At 38.2% G+C, this 20,145-nt stretch overlaps 1 protein-coding gene across 1 annotated transcript in view; it reads right to left on the reverse strand.

Moving 5' to 3' along the window:
- Nucleotides 1–20,145, reverse strand: part of LOC133422365 (myosin-11-like) — a 68,929-nt gene that overhangs the window by 39,167 nt on the left and 9,617 nt on the right. The window contains exons 11-22 of the mRNA XM_061712334.1: nt 18,399–18,584; nt 17,361–17,513; nt 16,092–16,265; nt 13,731–13,901; nt 13,498–13,612; nt 13,238–13,425; nt 9,695–9,816; nt 7,423–7,492; nt 7,123–7,283; nt 4,012–4,120; nt 2,853–2,984; nt 1,015–1,221 (exon numbers count right to left, since the gene is read on the reverse strand). Of these exons, the coding sequence (XP_061568318.1) occupies nt 1,015–1,221; nt 2,853–2,984; nt 4,012–4,120; nt 7,123–7,283; nt 7,423–7,492; nt 9,695–9,816; nt 13,238–13,425; nt 13,498–13,612; nt 13,731–13,901; nt 16,092–16,265; nt 17,361–17,513; nt 18,399–18,584 (1,788 nt within the window). The remainder of the gene's footprint in view (nt 1–1,014; nt 1,222–2,852; nt 2,985–4,011; nt 4,121–7,122; nt 7,284–7,422; nt 7,493–9,694; nt 9,817–13,237; nt 13,426–13,497; nt 13,613–13,730; nt 13,902–16,091; nt 16,266–17,360; nt 17,514–18,398; nt 18,585–20,145) is intronic.

Here is a 20,145-nt window from a genome sequence, read left to right on the forward strand (position 1 = left end):
AACAGTGTCTTTTAACACGGCAGCAACTTTGCTGATTAAAACGGGACAGAACCAAGAGAAAATTATTTATTTATCTATTTATCTGTTTGAAATCTGCTTCTACTTCTATCTGCTAAAGAAGAAGTAGCGTATTCTTCTTTGCATTTATTTTGTCTTAGTTTTGATTCTAATTCGGGTTAGAGCGCCCCGAGCGGTGGAAGAAAAATCCACAGAATAGCTGAACCTTTGTATAAGCTGCATGGTTGAAAACCTATGAAAAAAGTAGCGGCTTATAGTCCAGAAAATACGGTATTTATATTTCCTGTTTCTTATTTTGTTTTTTTACAAGGCCTTTTACATGTGTGCACTTTTATGGAACTGCTGCCTAATGTCATTGTCTCATCATAATGACAATAAAGCAGGGGTCGGCAACCAAAAATGTTGAAAGAACCATATTGGACCAAAAACACAAAAAACAAATATGTCTGGAGCCGCAAAAAATTAAAGCTCTTGTGTAAGCCTTAGAATGAAGGCAAATGGCGACAGGCAAAATGTCGAGAAAAAAGTTGAAATGTCGAGAAAAAAGTTGAAATGTCGAGAAAAAAGTCAAAATTTCAAGAAAAAAGTTGTAATGTCGAGATTAATGTTGAAGTACAATCTTGAGAAAAAAGTTGAAATGTTGAGAAAAAAGTCAAAATTTCGAGAAAAAAGTCGAAATGTCAAGAAAAAAGTAGAAATGTCGAGATTGAAAAGGAAAGAAAAAAGGAGAAAAAAAGAGAAAAAAGGAAAAAAAAGAAGAAAAGAAAAAAGAAAAAAAAGAAGAAAAAAGAGAAAAAATGGAAAAAAGAGAAAAAAAGAGAAAAAAAGAAGAAAAAAAGGTCAAACATTTTTGAAAAAGATCCAGGGAGCCACTAGGGCGGCGCTGAAGAGCCGCATGCGGCTCTAGAGCCGCGGGTTGCCGACCCCTGCACTAAAGGCTTTCTATTCTATTCTTTTCTCATGTGTCTGATGACAGAAACAGGAACAGCCCAGAACCTGCAGCTGCTGCTCCATGTCCTTCTTCTCCTGCTGCAGGGCCACGCTGTGCTCCTCCTCCTCCTCCAGCCGGGCCTCCATGTCGTGCAGAACCTCCTCCAGCTCCGTCTTCTTGGCCTCCAGCCGAACCCTCATCTCCTCGGCCTCGGCGTACATGTCGGCCTCGGCCTGCAGCTTGGTCTCCAGCTGCGTCCTCTCCTCCACCAGCTGCAACAGACGCAGCAATCGTTAGCCCAACGTTTTTTTTTTTTGTCTGCATACAGGACTGTCTCAGAAAATTAGAATATTGTGATTTTCTGTAATGCAATTATTTATTATCATGGCTTACAGCTTTAGAAAACTCAAATATCCTATCTCAAAAAATTTGAATATTCTGGGAATCTTAATCTTAAACTGTAAACCATAATCAGCAATATTAAAATAATGACATTTTTGTTTTTTTAATTGCATTACAGAAAATAAAGAACTTTATCACAATATTCAAATTTTCTGAGACAGTCCTGTGTATGTATATATATATATATATATATATATATATATATATATATATATATATATATATATATATATATATATATATATATTAGGGCTGTCAAACGATTCATTTTTTTAATCGCGATTAATAATAATCGCATGTTGTCCATAGTTAACTCGCGATTAATCGCATATTAATCCCACATTTATTCACGCATTTTTTTGCTGTTCTAAATTACCTAAATTACCTTATTATTATAACCTTATTTTTTAATGTTTTTAATACTGTTAACAACATGAGAAAGGGCAAATATGCTGCTTTATGCCAATGTTTATTCAACTTTCCACAAAAAAAAGCTTTTGACCTGAATGTAACATTCCTTCATAAATACAAACACAATGTAGTCCCAACTTTACACTTGGAAAGACTCACTTAAGATTCCTTGTTTTTTTAAGCAGCTCAATGTAAAACAATGAACCATATTCATCACAAATATTGTACAAGAAGTGCATTGGTCAGTTAAATGTTCCATGTCATTATGTCTAACCTCATATGGAGGAAAATAAAAGGCTAAAAAAATATCCCCCGTCGTGTGTTTGGCTGCAAGTATTTGAGACTCGACGTACTTTGATGTTAATTCATTTCAAATCGACATGCAAATAACTTTAGTCTTGTCCAGCGAATCATCAGCATCTTTTTGAAAGTCCCTTTTCATTCTCCATCTTTCCTCGCTTTTCAAACATTTTCAAGCAGTAATGCACCATACCTCTCCTCAAGCTACGGTGCCGCGGTTTTTTTTTATCCTGCGCGTTAATCGTGCGTTAAAAAAATTGTCGGCTGTGCTGATGGTATACCGAAGAAACTTGTTGGGTTTTTTTTTATTTTTTTTTGTTTTTTAATTTATTTTATTTTATTTTATTTATTTATTTTTTCTATTTACTATTTTAAGGCGACTTCTCAGAATGTTCGAGAGACGAAAGTGAAAATCCCTTTTTTGCTATCCCCTTACAAATGCATCTTCCTTTTGAGTTCTTCTTGATTTATTTATTTACTCAGTATTAGTCTTGGATTGACTGTACATCGGATTTTGGTTGATGATTTGTTTTACTTATTCATTGATTGATTTATTTTTTATTTTCTCCTTCTCCTCCCCTTTTTTTCCCTTTTTTTCTCTCCTTTTTTTAGGAAAAATAATACCCGATTGATGTAATGATGTAAATCTTGTATAACTGACTTTATTTCTTTAATAAAAACTTTAATAACAAAAAAATTGTCGGCGTTAAGAGGACGTTAAGTTAACGTCAACTTTGACAGGCCTAATATATATATATTTTTTTTTTTTAATTCGGAACGCTCGTTTTACCTGCGCGTGTTTCTGGGAAATGTCCTTCAGCTCCGCCTCAGTTTTGGCCGCCACCTCCTTGGCCGATTTGAGCTCCTCGTCCTTCTGGCCCATCTCCTCCTCCTGCCGGGTCACCTGCAGCAGCGGCTTCACCTGCGCCACAAACACATACACAACTCACGTTTTAAACTCATCTAAAGTTCGTTTGTTTTATTGTTTGCACTCGTAAAAAGGAACATTACACGGAGGAAAAAAGTTAGGAAAAGATGTGCAGGAGAGGTCATAAAAACCCCTCCTAAAAACAATAATTCACATAACCATATAAGCACAATACATCGGCCTATACAGTATAACTGATAACTCAGAGTTATACAATACTTCAGAATACAATTAAATAGCTTAGAAATATATTTGAATAATGGTGAATGAAAAACACAGATATATTAAAAATCTATCAACTTTTTTTCAGCTTTCTTTTGAATGCAGATAATGTTGAACATGTTTCACTTGGATGTTTTAAACTGTTTAAACACCTTGATACAGAAATGAACATTTAGCAACTGCGGTTCTACAGAAGGAGATGTGCAAATCATTCCTTCTTCTTGTGGAGTATAAATGATAATAAGAATTAAACTCTAAATAATGATGAAAATGTCTAGGTAAAGTTAACGGAGAGCATATGACTTTATACATCAGGATTCCTGTTGGAATCTATGAATAGGTTGTAAAAAAGAAGGATAAGTGCTAGCCCAAATTAAATTACATAAGATATACAGTATAGGAATAAATTAAAATGTTGTACAAAGTTAATAAAGTGCTTATTTTTAAAAAGGGTTTAACCTTTTTTTATACCTTCTTGCACAAAAATTTGCAATGATTAAAACAAAGTTTCTCATCAATATTGACACCTAAAAACTTTTCTGATGAAACATTAGAAAGTAAAACCTTATTAATATAAATCTTTTGCATTTTCTAAATTATAATTCTTATTTTTATTCTTAAAGATGATGAAATTAGACTTTGTAACATTGAGTGATAGTTTGTTTAACAGAAAGTGAGTCAGGGTTAGTGTCAGTAACAAGAAGATTGGTGTCATCAGCAAGTAAGATGATAAAATACGTTGAGGGTAGCGTCCCGGGTGAAGGTTTTGTTAGTCAGAGAGAAGGTTAACGTGCAGCACCTTGGTGAAAAGCCTCCACCACTGCCAGTTCTTCAGCTTCAGGTAGCAGGCGCAGTTCCTCTGGATCACCTTCATGGCCGTCAGCTGCGCCTGACGTTTACTGAACGCCCTGAAAGACGGAGAAAGGTCAGAGGTCAACGCTGGAAAAGCTGCACAAGGATGCACCCGTCCAAGCGGTTACCACGGGAACAGGTACTGGTCGTATAAGGTACAGTATGTAAGGCAGTGATTCTCAACCGGGGGTCTGCGATAATAGAATATATATTTTTTTTAAAAGATCCTCTGACATTTATAGAAAGGATTATTATTTTACTCAAATGTGACCGAGACCTTTATCTAGCTAAACTACAGAGGGTTACATGACCTTTTTTTACTCTTCACAAGTGTATTTTGTTGTATTTTAATAAGAAATCTTGCACCCGTTTGCATTGTTGAAGTAACTGCACGACACTGTCGATACAAACGTAACACGATCTGCATCCTTTTCAAAGTAAGAGCCCCCTAGTTTCAGTGGGAATATACAGGACTGTCTCAGAAAATTAGAATATTGTGATAAAGTTCTTTATTTTCTGTAATGCAATTAAAAAAAACAAAAATGTCATACATTCTGGATTCATTACAAATCAACAGAAATATTGCAAGCCTTTTATTATTTTAATATTGCTGATTATGGTTTACAGTTTAATATTAAGATTCCCAGAATATTCTATTTTTTTGAGATAGGATATTTGAGTTTTCTTAAACTGTAAACCATAATCAGCAATATTAAAATAATAAAAGGCTTGCAATATTTCAGTTGATTTGTAATGAATCCAGAATGTATGACATTTTTGTTATTGTAATTGCATTACAGAAAATCACAATATTCTAAGTACACCCTTCATTTCTTTAAAATGCAGGAAGCTGTTGGGGGAACGCTCATTAACTTGCAATGTTCAAGTTAACGCTTGAAATTGCAATAATGTTGAAAAATGCTAGAAATTGCAATAATGTTGAAAATCAAAACAAGGAAGAAGACGATAATAACAGTAACACAAAGAAAAAGAAAAAAAAAAGTAGATGATGATGGCTCATATTAAAAAAAAAGATTGCTTGTTCCGAACGTAGCAGACTCTCAGTCACCAGAAATGAAAACGAAAACAAGACGGCAAAAAGAGACTTTATAAAGAAGAATATATCATGTTGGGATTTACAGGAAATGATCGGGATCCTCAGCAACTTGAACTTTGCAATGGGGGGTTCTAAGAGTTGATCACAAATTTGCAGAGGGTCCGAGACCACAAAAAGGTTGAGAACCACTGGAATAAGGTGTATAAGGTGTATAAGGTCGTATAAGATGTGTAAGGTCGTATAAGGTCATATAAGATGTTTAAGGTCGTATAAGGTGTTAAAGGTTGTATAAGGTTGTATATGGTGTTAAAGGTTGTATAAGGTCATATAAGGTGTTTAAAGTCCTATAAGGTCATTTAAGGTGCGTAAGATTTTATAAGGTGTATAAGGTGTTTAAGGTGTGTAAGGTCGTATAAGGTATTTAAGGTCGTATAAGGTGTTTAATGTTGTATAAGGTCGTATAAGGTCGTATAAGGTCGTATAAGGTCGTATAAGGTGTTTAAGGTCGTATAAGGTGTTTAAGGTCGTATAAAGTGTTTATAAGATTTTATAAGGTTTATAAGGTGTTTAAGGTTGTAAAAGGTCGTATAAGGTGTATAAGGTCGTATAAGGTCGTATACGGTCTTATAAGGTGCGTAATATTTTATAAGGTTTATAAGGTGTATAAGGTTGTATAAGATCGTAAAAGGTGTTTAATGTCGTGTAAGGTGTTTAATGTTGTATAAAGGGTTTAAGGTGTTTAAGGTTGTATACGGTCGTATAAATTGTTTAAGGTCGTATAAGGTGTTTAAGGTTGTAAAAGGTGTTTAAGGTCGTACAGTATAAGGTGTTTAAGGTCGTATAAAGTGTTTAAGGTCGTATAAGGTGTTTAAGGTCGTATAAGGTGTTTAAGGTCGTATAAGGTGTTTAAGGTCGTATAAGGTGTTTAAGGTTGTAAAAGGTGTTTAAGGTCGTATAAGGTGTTTAAGGTTGTAAAAGGTGTTTAAGGTCGTACAGTATAAGGTGTTTAAGGTCGTATAAAGTGTTTAAGGTCGTATAAGGTGTTTAAGGTCGTATAAGGTGTTTAAGGTCGTATAAGGTGTTTAAGGTTGTAAAAGGTGTTTAAGGTCGTATAAGGTGTTTAAGGTCGTATAAAGTGTTTAAGGTCGTATAAGGTGTTTAAGGTCGTATAAAGTCGTATAAGGTCGTATAAGGTCGTATGAGGTGTTTAAGGTCGTATAAGGTGTTTAAGGTCGTATAAGGTGTTTAAGGTCGTATAAGGTGTTTAAGGTCGTATAAGGTGTTTAAGGTCGTATAAAGTGTTTAAGGTCGTATAAGGTGTTTAAGGTCGTATAAGGTGTTTAAGGTCGTATAAGGTGTTTAAGGTCGTATAAAGTGTTTAAGGTCGTATAAGGTGTTTAAGGTCGTATAAAGTGTTTAAGGTCGTATAAGGTGTTTAAGGTCGTATAAGGTGTTTAAGGTCGTATAAGGTGTTTAAGGTCGTATAAGGTGTTTAAGGTCGTATAAGGTGTTTAAGGTCGTATAAAGTGTTTAAGGTCGTATAAGGTCGTATAAGGTCGTATAAGGTCGTATGAGGTGTTTAAGGTCGTATAAGGTGTTTAAGGTCGTATAAGGTGTTTAAGGTCGTATAAGGTGTTTAAGGTCGTATAAGGTGTTTAAGGTCGTATAAAGTGTTTAAGGTCGTATAAGGTGTTTAAGGTCGTATAAGGTGTTTAAGGTCGTATAAGGTGTTTAAGGTCGTATAAAGTGTTTAAGGTCGTATAAGGTGTTTAAGGTCGTATAAAGTGTTTAAGGTCGTATAAGGTGTTTAAGGTCGTATAAGGTGTTTAAGGTCGTATAAGGTGTTTAAGGTCGTATAAGGTGTTTAAGGTCGTATAAGGTGTTTAAGGTCGTATAAAGTGTTTAAGGTCGTATAAGGTCGTATAAGGTGTATAAAGTGGTATAAGGTGTTTAAGGTTGTATAAATTGTTTAAGGTCGTATACGGTGACACGTCCTCCTACTTGCGGCCCAGGAAGCCTCTAGCTTGAGCCTGGAAGGCGATGATGACGACGGTGAGTTTGAGGTCCCGCTCTTCCTCCAGCTGAGCCAGAACTCCCGTCCTGAAGAACATCTTACTCTGGCCGATGCGGTAAAGGTTGGTGTCCAGATCCAGGTGCTTTACCTGCAGGAGAAGAGGAGTGTCTTATTTACATCATTACTTCTAGCTGTACTTCAGGTTTGACCGTCGCTGATATCAGAAATGTAGGACAGCTAAAGCCTCCGTCCGTCCGTCCATCCGTCCATCCGTCCGTCCAGCTCACCATCAGACTGCACGCCTGTTTTCCATCCATGAAGCCCTTGGGGATGGAGCCGGCAGCAAGTATCTCGTACCTGCAGACCACACAAACCTGGTCATTCGTTGCTGCCGCTATGGTCTGAATCGTGTTATGTGATTTCTATCAAGGGTGGACTTTATATTTAGCCATTGCCGACTCAAACTGTCGTGCTTTCTGACCCGAGTCGATGTAAACTTGTATTTTAACTCAAAGCCGGTTCATCAAGATGCAAAAATTATAGAAGTTTGGTTGAAAAGAAGGTAGAAATAAATCTACACCTGCCATCTACTTTTTTTTTTAAGCAGAGACAATTTAATAGATATATTTAATAATTTGGTGCTTTAGAGATGTATACTTGAATATCATCAGCATAAAACCTGAACCGTAGTACCGCCCTGAGAGGAAGAACTCCCCCCGGGCGACCGAAATCTTCAATATTTGGGTTGTTTTCATTCCTAATAATGTTCAATTTGCTATATTTTCCAAAAAAAAGAAGCAGCAGATGTTGTTTCTGAGCCTTCAACAATAATCCAATCCTAATCCAATCTAATTTTATTTGTTAAGCACATTTAAAACAACCAAAACTGACCAAAGTGCTGTACAGAATAATAACAAGACAAAACAGCTCAGGACATAAAATGTTAAATAAAATAAATAAAGTAAAGTAAAGACATAAAATAAAGGTAACAGTCATACAGTCAATCAAAATTGGATAAAAAAAGTAAAAGAATAAAATAAAGAATAAAAGGATAAAATAAAGTCAACTGTCTTGCTAACTGTTAAAAGCCAAGGAGAAAAGATGGGTTTTGACAAGGGATTTAAAAAAGCAAGATCATTCAAGGATTTAAAAGCAAATAAAAGAATTTTAAAATGAATCCTAGAATGTATGGGCAGCCAGTGGAGGGAGGCTGAAAAGGGGGAAATGTGCTCATGTTTCCGTGTGTCAGTTAAAAGGCTGCAGCATTCTGAACCATCTGGAGACGGAGATGGAGGAGGCACTAACCCCCACATGGATTACTATTTCAAGCTGTTGTCTTGAAAGAATTGGCTTTATTTTAGCCAGCTGCCGCAAATCATAAAAACTAGATTTGACAACCGCCCTGATCTGGCTGTCAAGCTTGAGAGCTGCATCCACTTTTACCCCTAGATTAGTGATGGTAGGTTTTACATGCCGGGCGAAGGGCCCCAGATCTGGAAGGGTGTTCCAGCGGTGCCACCAAAAACCATCACTTCAGTCTTTTTTTCATTAAAATGTAAAAAGTTCAGAGACATCCAGGCCTTTATGTCATCAAGACACTGTGATTGAGTAAGCGTCTTTCTTTTTAAGGCCCCGTTTACACGGAGCAAAAACGGCCGCGTTTTCATGCGTTTTGGCCGTTCGTTTACACGAAAACGGAGCTCAAAGTCACCAAAAACGATAATTTCTGAAAACTCCGGCCAAAGTGGAGATTTTCAAAAACTCTGTTTTCACGTTTGCGTCTAAACAGAGGAAAACGGAGGTTTAGGCTTCAAAACGTCACATTATGCAACAGAAACGTCACCAGCGTCATGAGTGCGACCTGTGTTTACAATTTGTTTGGCCACCGTCAATATTTTCTTGTATTTTACCTGTTTTATATTCTAAAGTCACACTTAAAAGTAACTCCACTTCTCTGTCACTCCAAACGAAAGACTCTCGTTCCGTCTTGGAAGTAAAGCCTGAATTATGGTCCCACGTTAAATCGACGCAGAGCCTAAGGCGTAGGTTCTGCGTTGGTGTAAAGCGGAACCATAAATCAGCCTTAACTGGAAGTTACACGTCACGTGTCATTTGTTGATGTTTTTTCCAGGATTCTGATTGGCTGGCATGACGTTAACAGCCTATTTATGCGGATTCGTGTAAACGAAGAGATTTTGAAAACGATCTTGTGTAAACGATGGAATTTTTCAAAACGTAGAGGGGGAAATTTTTGTAAATACCCGGCTATGTGTAAACGGGGGCCTTAGAGGGACATAAATTTGACTGTCATCTGCCTAACAATGGTAAAAAATCCCATGCTTCCTAAGCATGGAGCCAAGCTGGAGCAAATACAAAGAGAACACGAGAGAGCCGAGGACCGAACCCTGCGGAACCCCACATGAGAGAGGAGCAGAAAGTTCGGTCTGCCAAGTACGACCTGAACCATTCCAGAGCTACGCCCCTGATGCCCACCCACTGCTCCAAGTGAGAAATTAAGACTTTGTGGTGTAATAATGAGAATAATGATAAGTCGTTCACCTCTGCCTGAATTCCTGGAACAGGATGCGGTTTGGAAAGCCCTGCCTGCAGATGCGGATTCCCTCCAACACTCCGTTACACCTCAGCTGGTCCAGCACCAGGTTGGAGTCCATCTTACCAGCCTGCAGCACAGCGGCGATAAGCACAACTGTACAAACTAGGGCTGTTCGATTTTGCCCAAAAATAAAATCTCGATTTTTTTCTCTCAAAATCCGATTTTCGATTACGATTACGATTATTTTGTGAATTGACAAAAGGCAAAGAAATGATTTCAAATATGCAGTTTTTTTATTGAACATTTGCCCCATTGGGCTTTAAGTGCAAACTTTGCTCTTATTAAACCAAAAATGAATGAATAAAGTGCAAAACTCTATAAAATAAGTTGAAAAAAGTTTTAAGAAATATAATAAAATATAAAGTTTTATCTCTGAAAAAAAAAAATCAGCAAATCAGCACTTGCAAACATACAGTAAGTTGTATTTCCAATTAAATAAAACAAGACATTTTCTAATTAAACTAAACTGGGTCTTTACATGCTAAATAATAATGAAGGAGGTAGAGGTGTGTAATGTCAGTCATTACATTTGCTGTTCACATTTGCAAGTTTTTTGCAAGGAACACGAGCCGGTCTACGGCATCTGGCTTGAGGGATGCCCGGTGGCATGTTAGTATATCACCATGGTTACAACGCCCCCTCCTACACTAAAGAGCCTCTCCCATGGGGCACTTGTCGCAGGTATTGAGAGGTATTTCCATCAATCATTAATATGGTATCAATCATTAATATGTGTGCAGTAGGGGTGTAACGATACACTAATCTCACGATACGGTACGATACACGATATTGAGGTCACGATAACGATACGATACGATATTATAGCAGTATTTTTTAACAACCTTGATAGAGGAATATATGACTGGAAAAAATGGTCTTTTATTTGAAAGACACAAAATACAAAACAATGCTGTGCGTTTGCCCTATTTTTACAGTTTGTAATGCTTTATAACTGTTTAAGTTTTAAAGAGAAAGCCAGGCCAACCATTTTCCACAAACTGAACTAAAAGTAAATGTCAGGTTTGCATTTGCATCTTCAGTTTCATACAGGTAAAAATATTTAGCCACAAACTGAATAGTTTCTCTCATGTATGATTTGACTTTTTTCTTTTCCAGAAATTTAACAACTAAAATTGAATAAATAAATAAAAGTAAATAAATACATACAATTTTACATCATAAAAAAGATTGATTCATGCTCACCTTATAAGTGTAAGAGGAGATTTATTTTTGTTAAGAAGGTTATTTTGGTAATTCAGGGTTCATTATTTTATAAATATATTCTTTATATTCTGTAAATCAGGGACTATAATGACACTAGTCAGTTTATCAGTTGTTAGTATGTTTTAGATTGGGCGGAGTGATACAGCACTAGGTGCTGTGTTGATGTTCTGAAATCCTACGCTGTTGAGCGGACATTGAAGTACACGCAAACTCACGCAGAAGTTGTCCCGTGTTTCTCCTACTCAAGACCCGAAAAAGGTTTAATTTAATAAGGTAAGGCTTAACTCTACACCAGACTTAAATAAGTAAAGGTTCAGAGCAGTGGCGTAGCCACGGGTGTGCCAGGGTGTGCCAGTGCCACCCAAAGAGACAGCTGGCACACCCAAAAATTTTATGAATTTTTTTTCGTTTTTTGGTATAGTCTTCTAAGTATTCTAAATCTAGGCTAATCTAGGCTATTAGTATGTAATCATGATGTTTAAAATATTTCAAAATAAAAAATCTTATTTTTGCATGTAAAACCCCCGTCGCGGCAGCTGGACTGTTAAACCTAAATTATGGTTCCGCATTAAATCGACGGCGTAAGGTACGCGGCGACGCACAACGTAAGGTGTGCGTCGCCGCGTACCTTACGCCGTAGGCTCTGCGTCGGTGTAACGCGGAACCATAAATCAGCCTTCAGACAACTCATCAAATGGAAGGTGGATGGCGGACATGAGTTCCCGTCCATTATTGAAGTCTTAGACTCCTGCGACAAAGATGTTTTATCCAAGATTAACTGTTTGCATCGTATTCTGATAGCATTGCCTGTTACAAGTTGCTCCGTGGAGCCTTTTTTTAGTCGTCAACAGGACCAGAGCCGTCAGAGTGACGACGCTCACAGAGAGACTGAGGAGCCTCTCGTTGCTCATGTTTGAAAAAGATTTGAAGTGTGCATTTTCTGTATTTAAAAGCCTTTTCTGTGTAATGCATATGATTAATAACAGCAGCACGTCATTATAGGCGCCCCTCTGCTCCTTCACCCGCCCCCCTCTCTCCTCCCCGACACACACACTAGTATGAGCTGCAGCTCCAATGCGCGCCCCCGCGAGCACGCGCTGCAGCGCGAGTGTTTTGGATTGACGGTAACTTTATGGAGAGGTAGAAAAGAAGAAGAGAGGAAGAGAGAGAAAGAATCAGGACAGACAGGGAAAGCCAACAGGTTGGTCTAATATTAGGTGGAAGTGTAGGAAGAGCCACTTGGTAGGCTACTAAGTGATTAATATCTAAATATGATTTATATGGAAAGATTGCATAAGCAAGATTTGCAATTTATTCAAAGCTATTAAAAATGCTTGTTGCACAAAAACCTAGATGCCCAGTATGGTTTGAATTTCTGCTGACCAACCTGTCCTTTTGGGAAAATTATATTATTTTATTTTATTATTTTATAATAAAACCATCAGGCCGACCTTAAGCCAAATAGTTGTGTTCTGCCTCTGGTTAAATAGCTTTGTTGATAATGCGTAATGTGGATACGTTATGGCTCTGAGTGCATGAGTGTTATATTTCACTATGTTTGCTTCATTGAGCAGCTATGTGTGTGTGTGGTTATGTTTTTGTGATGTTTTTTTTTTAGGACATACATAAAGTGTGGTTATTATATTACTTATTATTATATTATATATATTATTATACTTATTATATATTGAGAGCAACACAACATGTGGATATGTTTTGCACTGTCAATAATGTTGGATATACATGCTTTTGAATGTTTGTGGAGGTGTAACGTCTAGTTTTGTTGAAAAAAAATTTGGCACACCCAGTCTTTGCTGGTGCACACCCAAAGTCTCTTTTCTGGCTACGCCACTGGTTCAGAGCTCAAAACAGGACCGCAAAACGGGACTACTTTCTTATGAGCGGAGTAAGATTTTGGTCCGCGCGGTCGCGGCTGCGGCCGCGGTCGGATGCGCGTTTCTAGTCAACACAATAGATTAATATTAATAACCCAATATCGCGATACAGGTTGTCACCTCCACGACACGTATCGTGACGTTTTTGTATCGCGAAATTTCGTGGCACGATATATTGTTACACCCCTAGTGTGCAGACAAGGTAAAATTTTTTTTTTTTTTTTTTTTTTTTTTTTTTTACGATTTTCACGTTTTAACATCGTTCTAATTACATAATCGCGATTACGATTTAAAATCGATTAATGGAACAGCCCTAGTACAAACATCTGCAGACACGTGGCGGATACGGTGCTGGCGGCAACCTCTTACCCTCTTCTCGTGGTTGGGGATGATGCAGCGCACGAAGTTGGGCTGCGTGTTGTGCAGCGTGGTCATCAGTTTGCCCAGAGACTCCTTGTACAGCTGGCCCACCGTGCGGAACATGCCCTTCTTGGACTTGGTGGGCGCCGAGCTCTCGGACATCTTGGTCATGGTGTCCAAACCCACCACTCGGTCCGCTGGAAGGAGAGACCGTCACATGTTAGAGGCTGCAGACGCGACGCAACACGCGTTTCTCGCCTGGGACGCACTGTCTTTCCACAGGTCCTGGATGAAGTTGCTGGACGAGTTGTTGAGCAGCGCCGTCACGTTGTCGTTCAGAGGGTCCATGTTCTTCGTCAGCCAGCTGGCCGCGTTGTAGTCGACCTGGAAGCAGCAGAGGAAGCCATGTTTCTCACCCCAACGTCAGTCTTCTCTCCTAAACCAAAGCTTATGACGGAGCGATGGATCAGGCGACACCGCCCCCTTCCTGCAGGGGCCTCACCTTGCCGGCGTAGTGCAGCACGGAGAACACCAGGCGGCTGTTAGCCTTGGGTTTGCAGAACTTCACGTGCGCTGTGTGCATGTTCACCAGCTTCTCCACGAAGGAGGTGTCGCTGGCTTTGGGGAACCAGCACTCCTCGTCCAGCAGCGCCAGGATACCCGGCGGGTTGTTCTGCAGGACAGACAACACCACACACGCTCAGTTTCCTCCTGCACCGATCTGGGATCGGGGTCAGGTGTGGATGAAGGGATGATAGACGCTAACCAGTAGGCCTGTGTTAAACAAATTGATTTTCCGATTCTAAATCGATTCTCATATTCATTCCTAAAAATCGATTTGTATGTCTCAAGATCGATTTTCTTTCATCATTACATTACAACTTTTGGTATTTTTTTGTTTATGCCCAAAAAAGGAATGTTTTGTTGGACACCACAAAAACTGCACTGCAAAAACTCAAAATCTTACCAGGAATATTTGTCTTATTTCTAGTTAAAATGTCTCATTTTTAGTAAAAAAATCAAAAAATTACTAGAAAAATAACTTGTTGTTTGACAATTTTCACCTGTTTCAAGTAAATTTTCACTTTTAATAAGTAGAAAATTCTGCCAGTGGGAAAAGATTTATCTTCTCATTACAAGCTAAAAAGTCTTGTTCCAGTGGCAGATTTTTCTACTTATTTTAAGTGAAAATCTACTTGAAACAGGTGAAAATTGTTGTTTTTTCCAGTGACGAGTTTTGTTTTAAGTGTAATGAGATTTTTTTGATTAAAAATTAGACATTTTAACTAAAAATAAGACAAATATTCTTGTTATGATTTTGAGTTTTTGCAGTGTGGTGCCATGTTTTTGCCTTTAAATACGTTTTCAGTTATAATTGCATAAATTGTCTATATTTCATTACTTTATATACTGTCTTGGGGTTACATTTGCATAAAATGCTAAAAACCAAATTCTCAAAAAATTTAAAATCAAAATAGACCAAAATTTTTTAAAATTTAAACGGAATGTGGGAAAAAATAAAACTGATTTAATCCGTCTCTGTTTCCTCCCTGGATCTGTTTGGTAATTCTGACCCACGATGTTTCTGAAAGCAGTTCTATCAGCATTCTGGGAGCTGATTGGTCCTTACAGCATCATTAGCTGCCAATAATTGCTGTTGAATCTCAATATAATACTAGTATTAATATGTTGCAGAACTACAGTCATATAATTCATGCAACAGCTCAAAAAACAGTTTTAATAACACTAACCCAAATCAATATCGGAATCAAATCGAATCAGATCGAATCAAATCTTGATAATCGATTCTGAATCTTAAGAATCGAAATCGAATCAATTCTTGACATTTGAATCGATCCCCAGATCTACTAACAAGTCACCCAGTTAACACAAAAAAAAATGTTAAACTGGCTGGAATGAACAAATCAGGAAGTAGTTTGGCACCAATGGAACTTTCCCACTTGTACCTACTCGTCTTTCCTCCACTCGGTTTGGTTCTTTCCCACTAGGGGTCTAACGTGCCGAGTAGATACTTTTCTGTAACTACTCTGCCCAGTATCACACTTAGTACTATATCCCTTTAAATATTAAGTGTAAATCAACCCCAGGCCGCTCTTGTAGCTGAATTTGCTCTAATTTCAGATTAAAAACCATAGATGGTAAAAACCTGCCAGGCTGACAATAGGATGATGGAAACAACACTGCTGCAACTGTGCAGCTCTTTCACCTTTGACCTGTTGCTTCTCTGTGTGGCCAGTAGGGGCAGTTGCTGACTTTGATCAATATGAATTGAAAGATTTTTCTGCAAATTTGTTAATCTGTTGTTCTGCTTCCATGGTCTTGAAATAAAATAACTTGAAATAAGTTTATAGTGGGTGTGTGAATGATCAATAAACAGTATTATTGGCAGTAATAGAGGCCCCCAAAATCTAATTTTGCTTAGGGCCCCATGGAGGCTTGGGGATGGACATACATTAAACGTGCGAAGAGGAGATTTCCTTCATTTAAATCACTCAATAAATCTCTTAAATCATCACCATCCTTGCCAATATTCAAAAAAACATTTAAAGAACCTTCTTATTGTTTGTAGTGTTCATTATTTGATCTGAGTTACATTTTCTTTTGTGTTTTTTTGTTGTTTTTACTCCCCCTTGTGTAGCTTTTGTTTTGTTTTTTATTCATATATGGAAAGGATAAAAAACATATAAGCCAGCAGGCTTCTTCCTTTCCTTGCATATTATTTCAATGTTTTTCATTTTTTGTTCAATTTGTCTTATACTGCTAAATAAATAAACTAAACTAAAACTAAAACTAAATCAGGCGTGTGAGACTCCTAACACGCTGAGCATGCTGGGAGATTCACCGGCCTCTCGATGAGCTCGATGCACGGCTGCAGGTCCAGGCCGAAGTCGATGAAGCTCCAGTCGATGCCCTCCCTCTTGTACTCCTCCTGCTCCATGATGAACATGGTGTGGTTGAAGAGCTGCTGCAGGCGCTCGTTGGTGTAGTTGATGCACAGCTGCTCGAACGAGTTGTCCTGGCAACGAGAGGGGGGAGGAGTCAGACGAGAGGTGGGAGGAGTCAGACAAGAGGTGGGAGGAGTCAGACGAGAGGTGGGAGGAGTCAGACGAGAGGTGGGAGGAGTCAGCGGGGCGTTTACAGGGTTGTACGGAAGAGTATTATTAGGGCCATGCAGGAAAAAACATACTTGAGAGTGGAAAAAAAAAATGTATTGTGCACTTGTCGAGAAAAAAGTCAAAATGTCCAGAAAAAAGTCGAAATGTCGAGTTTTACATTGAAATACAATTTCAAGAATAAAGTCGAAATTTCGTGAATAAAATCGAAATTTCGCCTTTTTTCTCAACATTTCGACTTTTTTCTCGAAATTTTACTTCAACATAAATCTCGACATTTCGACTTTTTTCTAAACATTTCGACTTTTTTCTAAACATTTCGACTTTTTTCTCGACATTTAAACTTTTTCTCGAAATTGTACTTCAACATTAATCTTGACATTTCGACTTTTTTCTAAACATTTCGACTTTTTTCTCGACATTTAAACTTTTTCTCGAAATTGTACTTCAACATTAATCTCGACATTTCGACTTTTTTCTCGAAATTGTACTTCACATTAATCTTGACATTTCGACTTTTTTCTAAACATTTCGACTTTTTTCTTGACATGTCGACTTTTTTCTCGACATTTCAACTTTTTTCTCGAAATTGTACTTCAACATTAATCTCGAAATTTCGACTTTTTTGTCGACATGTCGACTTTTTTCTCGACATTTCAACTTTTTTCTCGAAATTGTACTTCAACATTAATCTCGAAATTTCGACTTTTTTCTTGACATGTCGACTTTTTTCTCGACATTTCAACTTTTTTCTCGAAATTGTACTTCAACATTAATCTCGAAATTTCGACTTTTTTGTCGACATGTCGACTTTTTTCTCGACATTTCGACTTTTTTCTCGGAATTGTACTTCAACATTAATCTCGACATTTCGACTTTTTTCTTGACATTACGACTTTTTTCTCGAAGTGCATAATGAAAGAAAAGCTTCCTCCTCTAAAACATTATTTGTATTTTTCTCCTGCCTGGCCCTAAGAGTTGCTTAGGGGAGACGTCACCTCGAAGATCTCGAAGCCGGCGATGTCCAGGATTCCCAGGAAGGAGGACGACTGTCTCTTGCTCTTGTCCAGGGTCTTGTTGACTCTGGCCAGGATCCAGCGGAACAGACGCTCGTACATCGCCTTGGCCAGAGCCTCCACGGCGAAGTCGGCCTGGACACAGACGACAGGATGAACACATACCAGGGTCTTTATTTCATTCATTAAAAGAAAAACAAAACAGCTCAATATAATTACAATAAATCTCTTTCCTTGAATGAAAGGGAACAGAAAGAAGACAAAGCTTACTTTATCTGTCCCTTTTTCCTATGAAATCAAATTTTAATTAATGTAATAATAAAAAAAACTAAAACAAATTACGCAATTAAAAAAAAACACTTTCCTATAAATGTAATTAAAAAAAAACACACAAACAAATAAAACCAAAACTACAACAAAGTTATAAAATAACACAAAATAGCTGTCGTCAAACACAGATAGTCGTATTCTTTTTTGAAAGAAAAAAAATATGACAATGGTATGGAAAAATATTAGGGCCAGGCAGGAGAAAAATAAAAATAATATTTTACAGGAGGAAGATTTTTTTTTTATTGTGCACTTCGAGAAAAAAGTTGAAATGTCGAGAAAAAAGTCAAAATTTTGTGAATGAGTTGAAATCTTGAGAAAAAAGTTGAAATGTCGAGATAAATGTTGAAGTAGAATTTCGAGAAAAAAGGCGCAATTTCGAGAAAAAAGTTGAAATGTCCAGAAAAAAGTTGCAATGTCGAGAATAATGTTGAAGTACAATTTAGAGAAAAAAGTCGAAATGTTGCGAAAAAAGGCGAAATTTCGACTTTATTCTTGAAATTGTATTTCAACATTATTCTCGACATTTCTACTTTTTTCTCAAAGTGCACAATAAAAAAAATCTTCCCCTCTCAAATATTTTTTCTCCTGCATGGCTGATACTCTTCCGTATTTGACAGAAAGACACCGTTCCATTAACTTGTGTTTGTGGTGTTTGTGGTGTTTGTGGCGTGGCGGGCGGGTCATGCTCACCTGCTGCTTGGTCTGGGCCTTCTGCACCACCTCCCTCCCCACCTTGATCCGGGGCGTCAGCATGGCGCGGGTGAAGTCCGTCACGTTGATGCCCTGCAGGTGGCAAACCTTCTGGGCCGCTGCGTCGGTCGCCGAGGGAGACAGAGGAGAATCAGAGAGAGATGTCAGCGAGGTGACGAGGCTCGGCTACAAACCTGGGGGGGGGGGGTCAGCCGGTACCGGCAGTGCTGCCCCCCTCCCTCCCTAAAACCAGAACACGCCTCATCTTCCAACGGGGGCCACGTTTTGTGCGAGAGGACCAGTGTTGTGCTATTTACTGAAAAATAGTAACTAGTTACCGTTATTAGTTACGTCATTAAAAAGTAACTTAGTTAGTAACTCAGTTACTTAGACCAAAAAGTAATGTGTTACTATGAAAAGTAACTTTTTAGTTACTTTAAATAAAAACATTATTTTAAACGCTCCCATTTAATATCCCTCTAGCCTTCATTTCAGCAATGTATTGATTTGCATTGTGCATCGTGTTCTGCTTCTTCACTTCCTGTATCAATAACGTTGGTTGCTTAGCAACAAGCTGAGAACGGCAGCAGCAGCTCAGGAATCTGGCCGTGCAATGATTGGCAGCACTCGAAATCTGACCAATCAGAAGGTGCAGACAGGCTCTTGCAGAGATTTCAACTTTTCTTCCAAAAGACATCACAAATCAGGAGCGAGCAAGAGAGGAAAAAAGGCAAAACACGAGGAAACTCGTGCTTCACTTGAAGGTAGGGATGTTGTTGAAATAAAACTTTGTAGCACAAACACCTGAGCTGCCGCTCAGATCGGAATCTCTCTTCAGTCTCTGTCAAGACTGGTTTGTTTTTCCGGAGGCCCTGATGAACATTTATTGAACGCCTTGTTAATGCCCTCTGCATTCACCTCTGTTGAGAAAGAGTGGTCACATGACCAGTTGGTGGTCGTATATAAGCTACAAACTTTAGCCAAAATATCTCACTGTATCACTGCAATATTTCTGGATCTCACTAAAGCTTTTGACATTATTGATCACTACCTTCTACTGGACAAACTTTACTCAATTGGTATCTCTAGACACTCTCTTCTTTGGTTCAACTCTTATCTCCATAACAGACGTCAGTGTGTTACCTTAATGGAATCCGATCCAAATACACAATCGTTGAGAAGGGAGTACCACAAGGCTCATCCCTTGGACCACTCCTTTTCTCCATTTTTATTAATGACCTCCCAAAAACCTGCTCCAACTGTCAAATACATTTATACGCAGACGACACAGTAATATACACATCCGGTTATTACCGGATCAGTAATTACATCAGTAATTGAGAGATCCCTACTAAGTGAATTTTCTACTGTTCAGAATTGGCTATTGTTAACCCTTGTGCTGTCTTCGGGTCAAGGAAAGAAGGAAGGAAGAAAAGAAGGAAGGAAGGAAGGAAGGAAGAAAGAAAAGAAGGAAGGGAATGAAGGAAGGAAGGAAGGAAGGAAGGAAGGAAGGAAGGAAGGAAGGAAGGAAGGAAGGAAGGAAGGAAGGAAGGAAGGAAGGAAGGAAGGAAGGAAGGAAGGAAGGAAGGAAGGAAGGAAGAAAAGAAGGAAGGAAGGAAGAAAAGAAGGAAGGAAGGAAGAAAAGAAGGAAGGAAGGAAGGAAGGAAGGAAGGAAGGAAGGAAGGAAGGAAGGAAGGAAGGAAGGAAGAAAAGAAGGAAGGAAGGAAGGAAGGAAAGGAAGGAGGAA

The sequence above is a fragment of the Cololabis saira genome, chromosome 21 (assembly GCF_033807715.1).
Source record: "Cololabis saira isolate AMF1-May2022 chromosome 21, fColSai1.1, whole genome shotgun sequence".
NCBI lineage: Eukaryota > Metazoa > Chordata > Actinopteri > Beloniformes > Belonidae > Cololabis > Cololabis saira.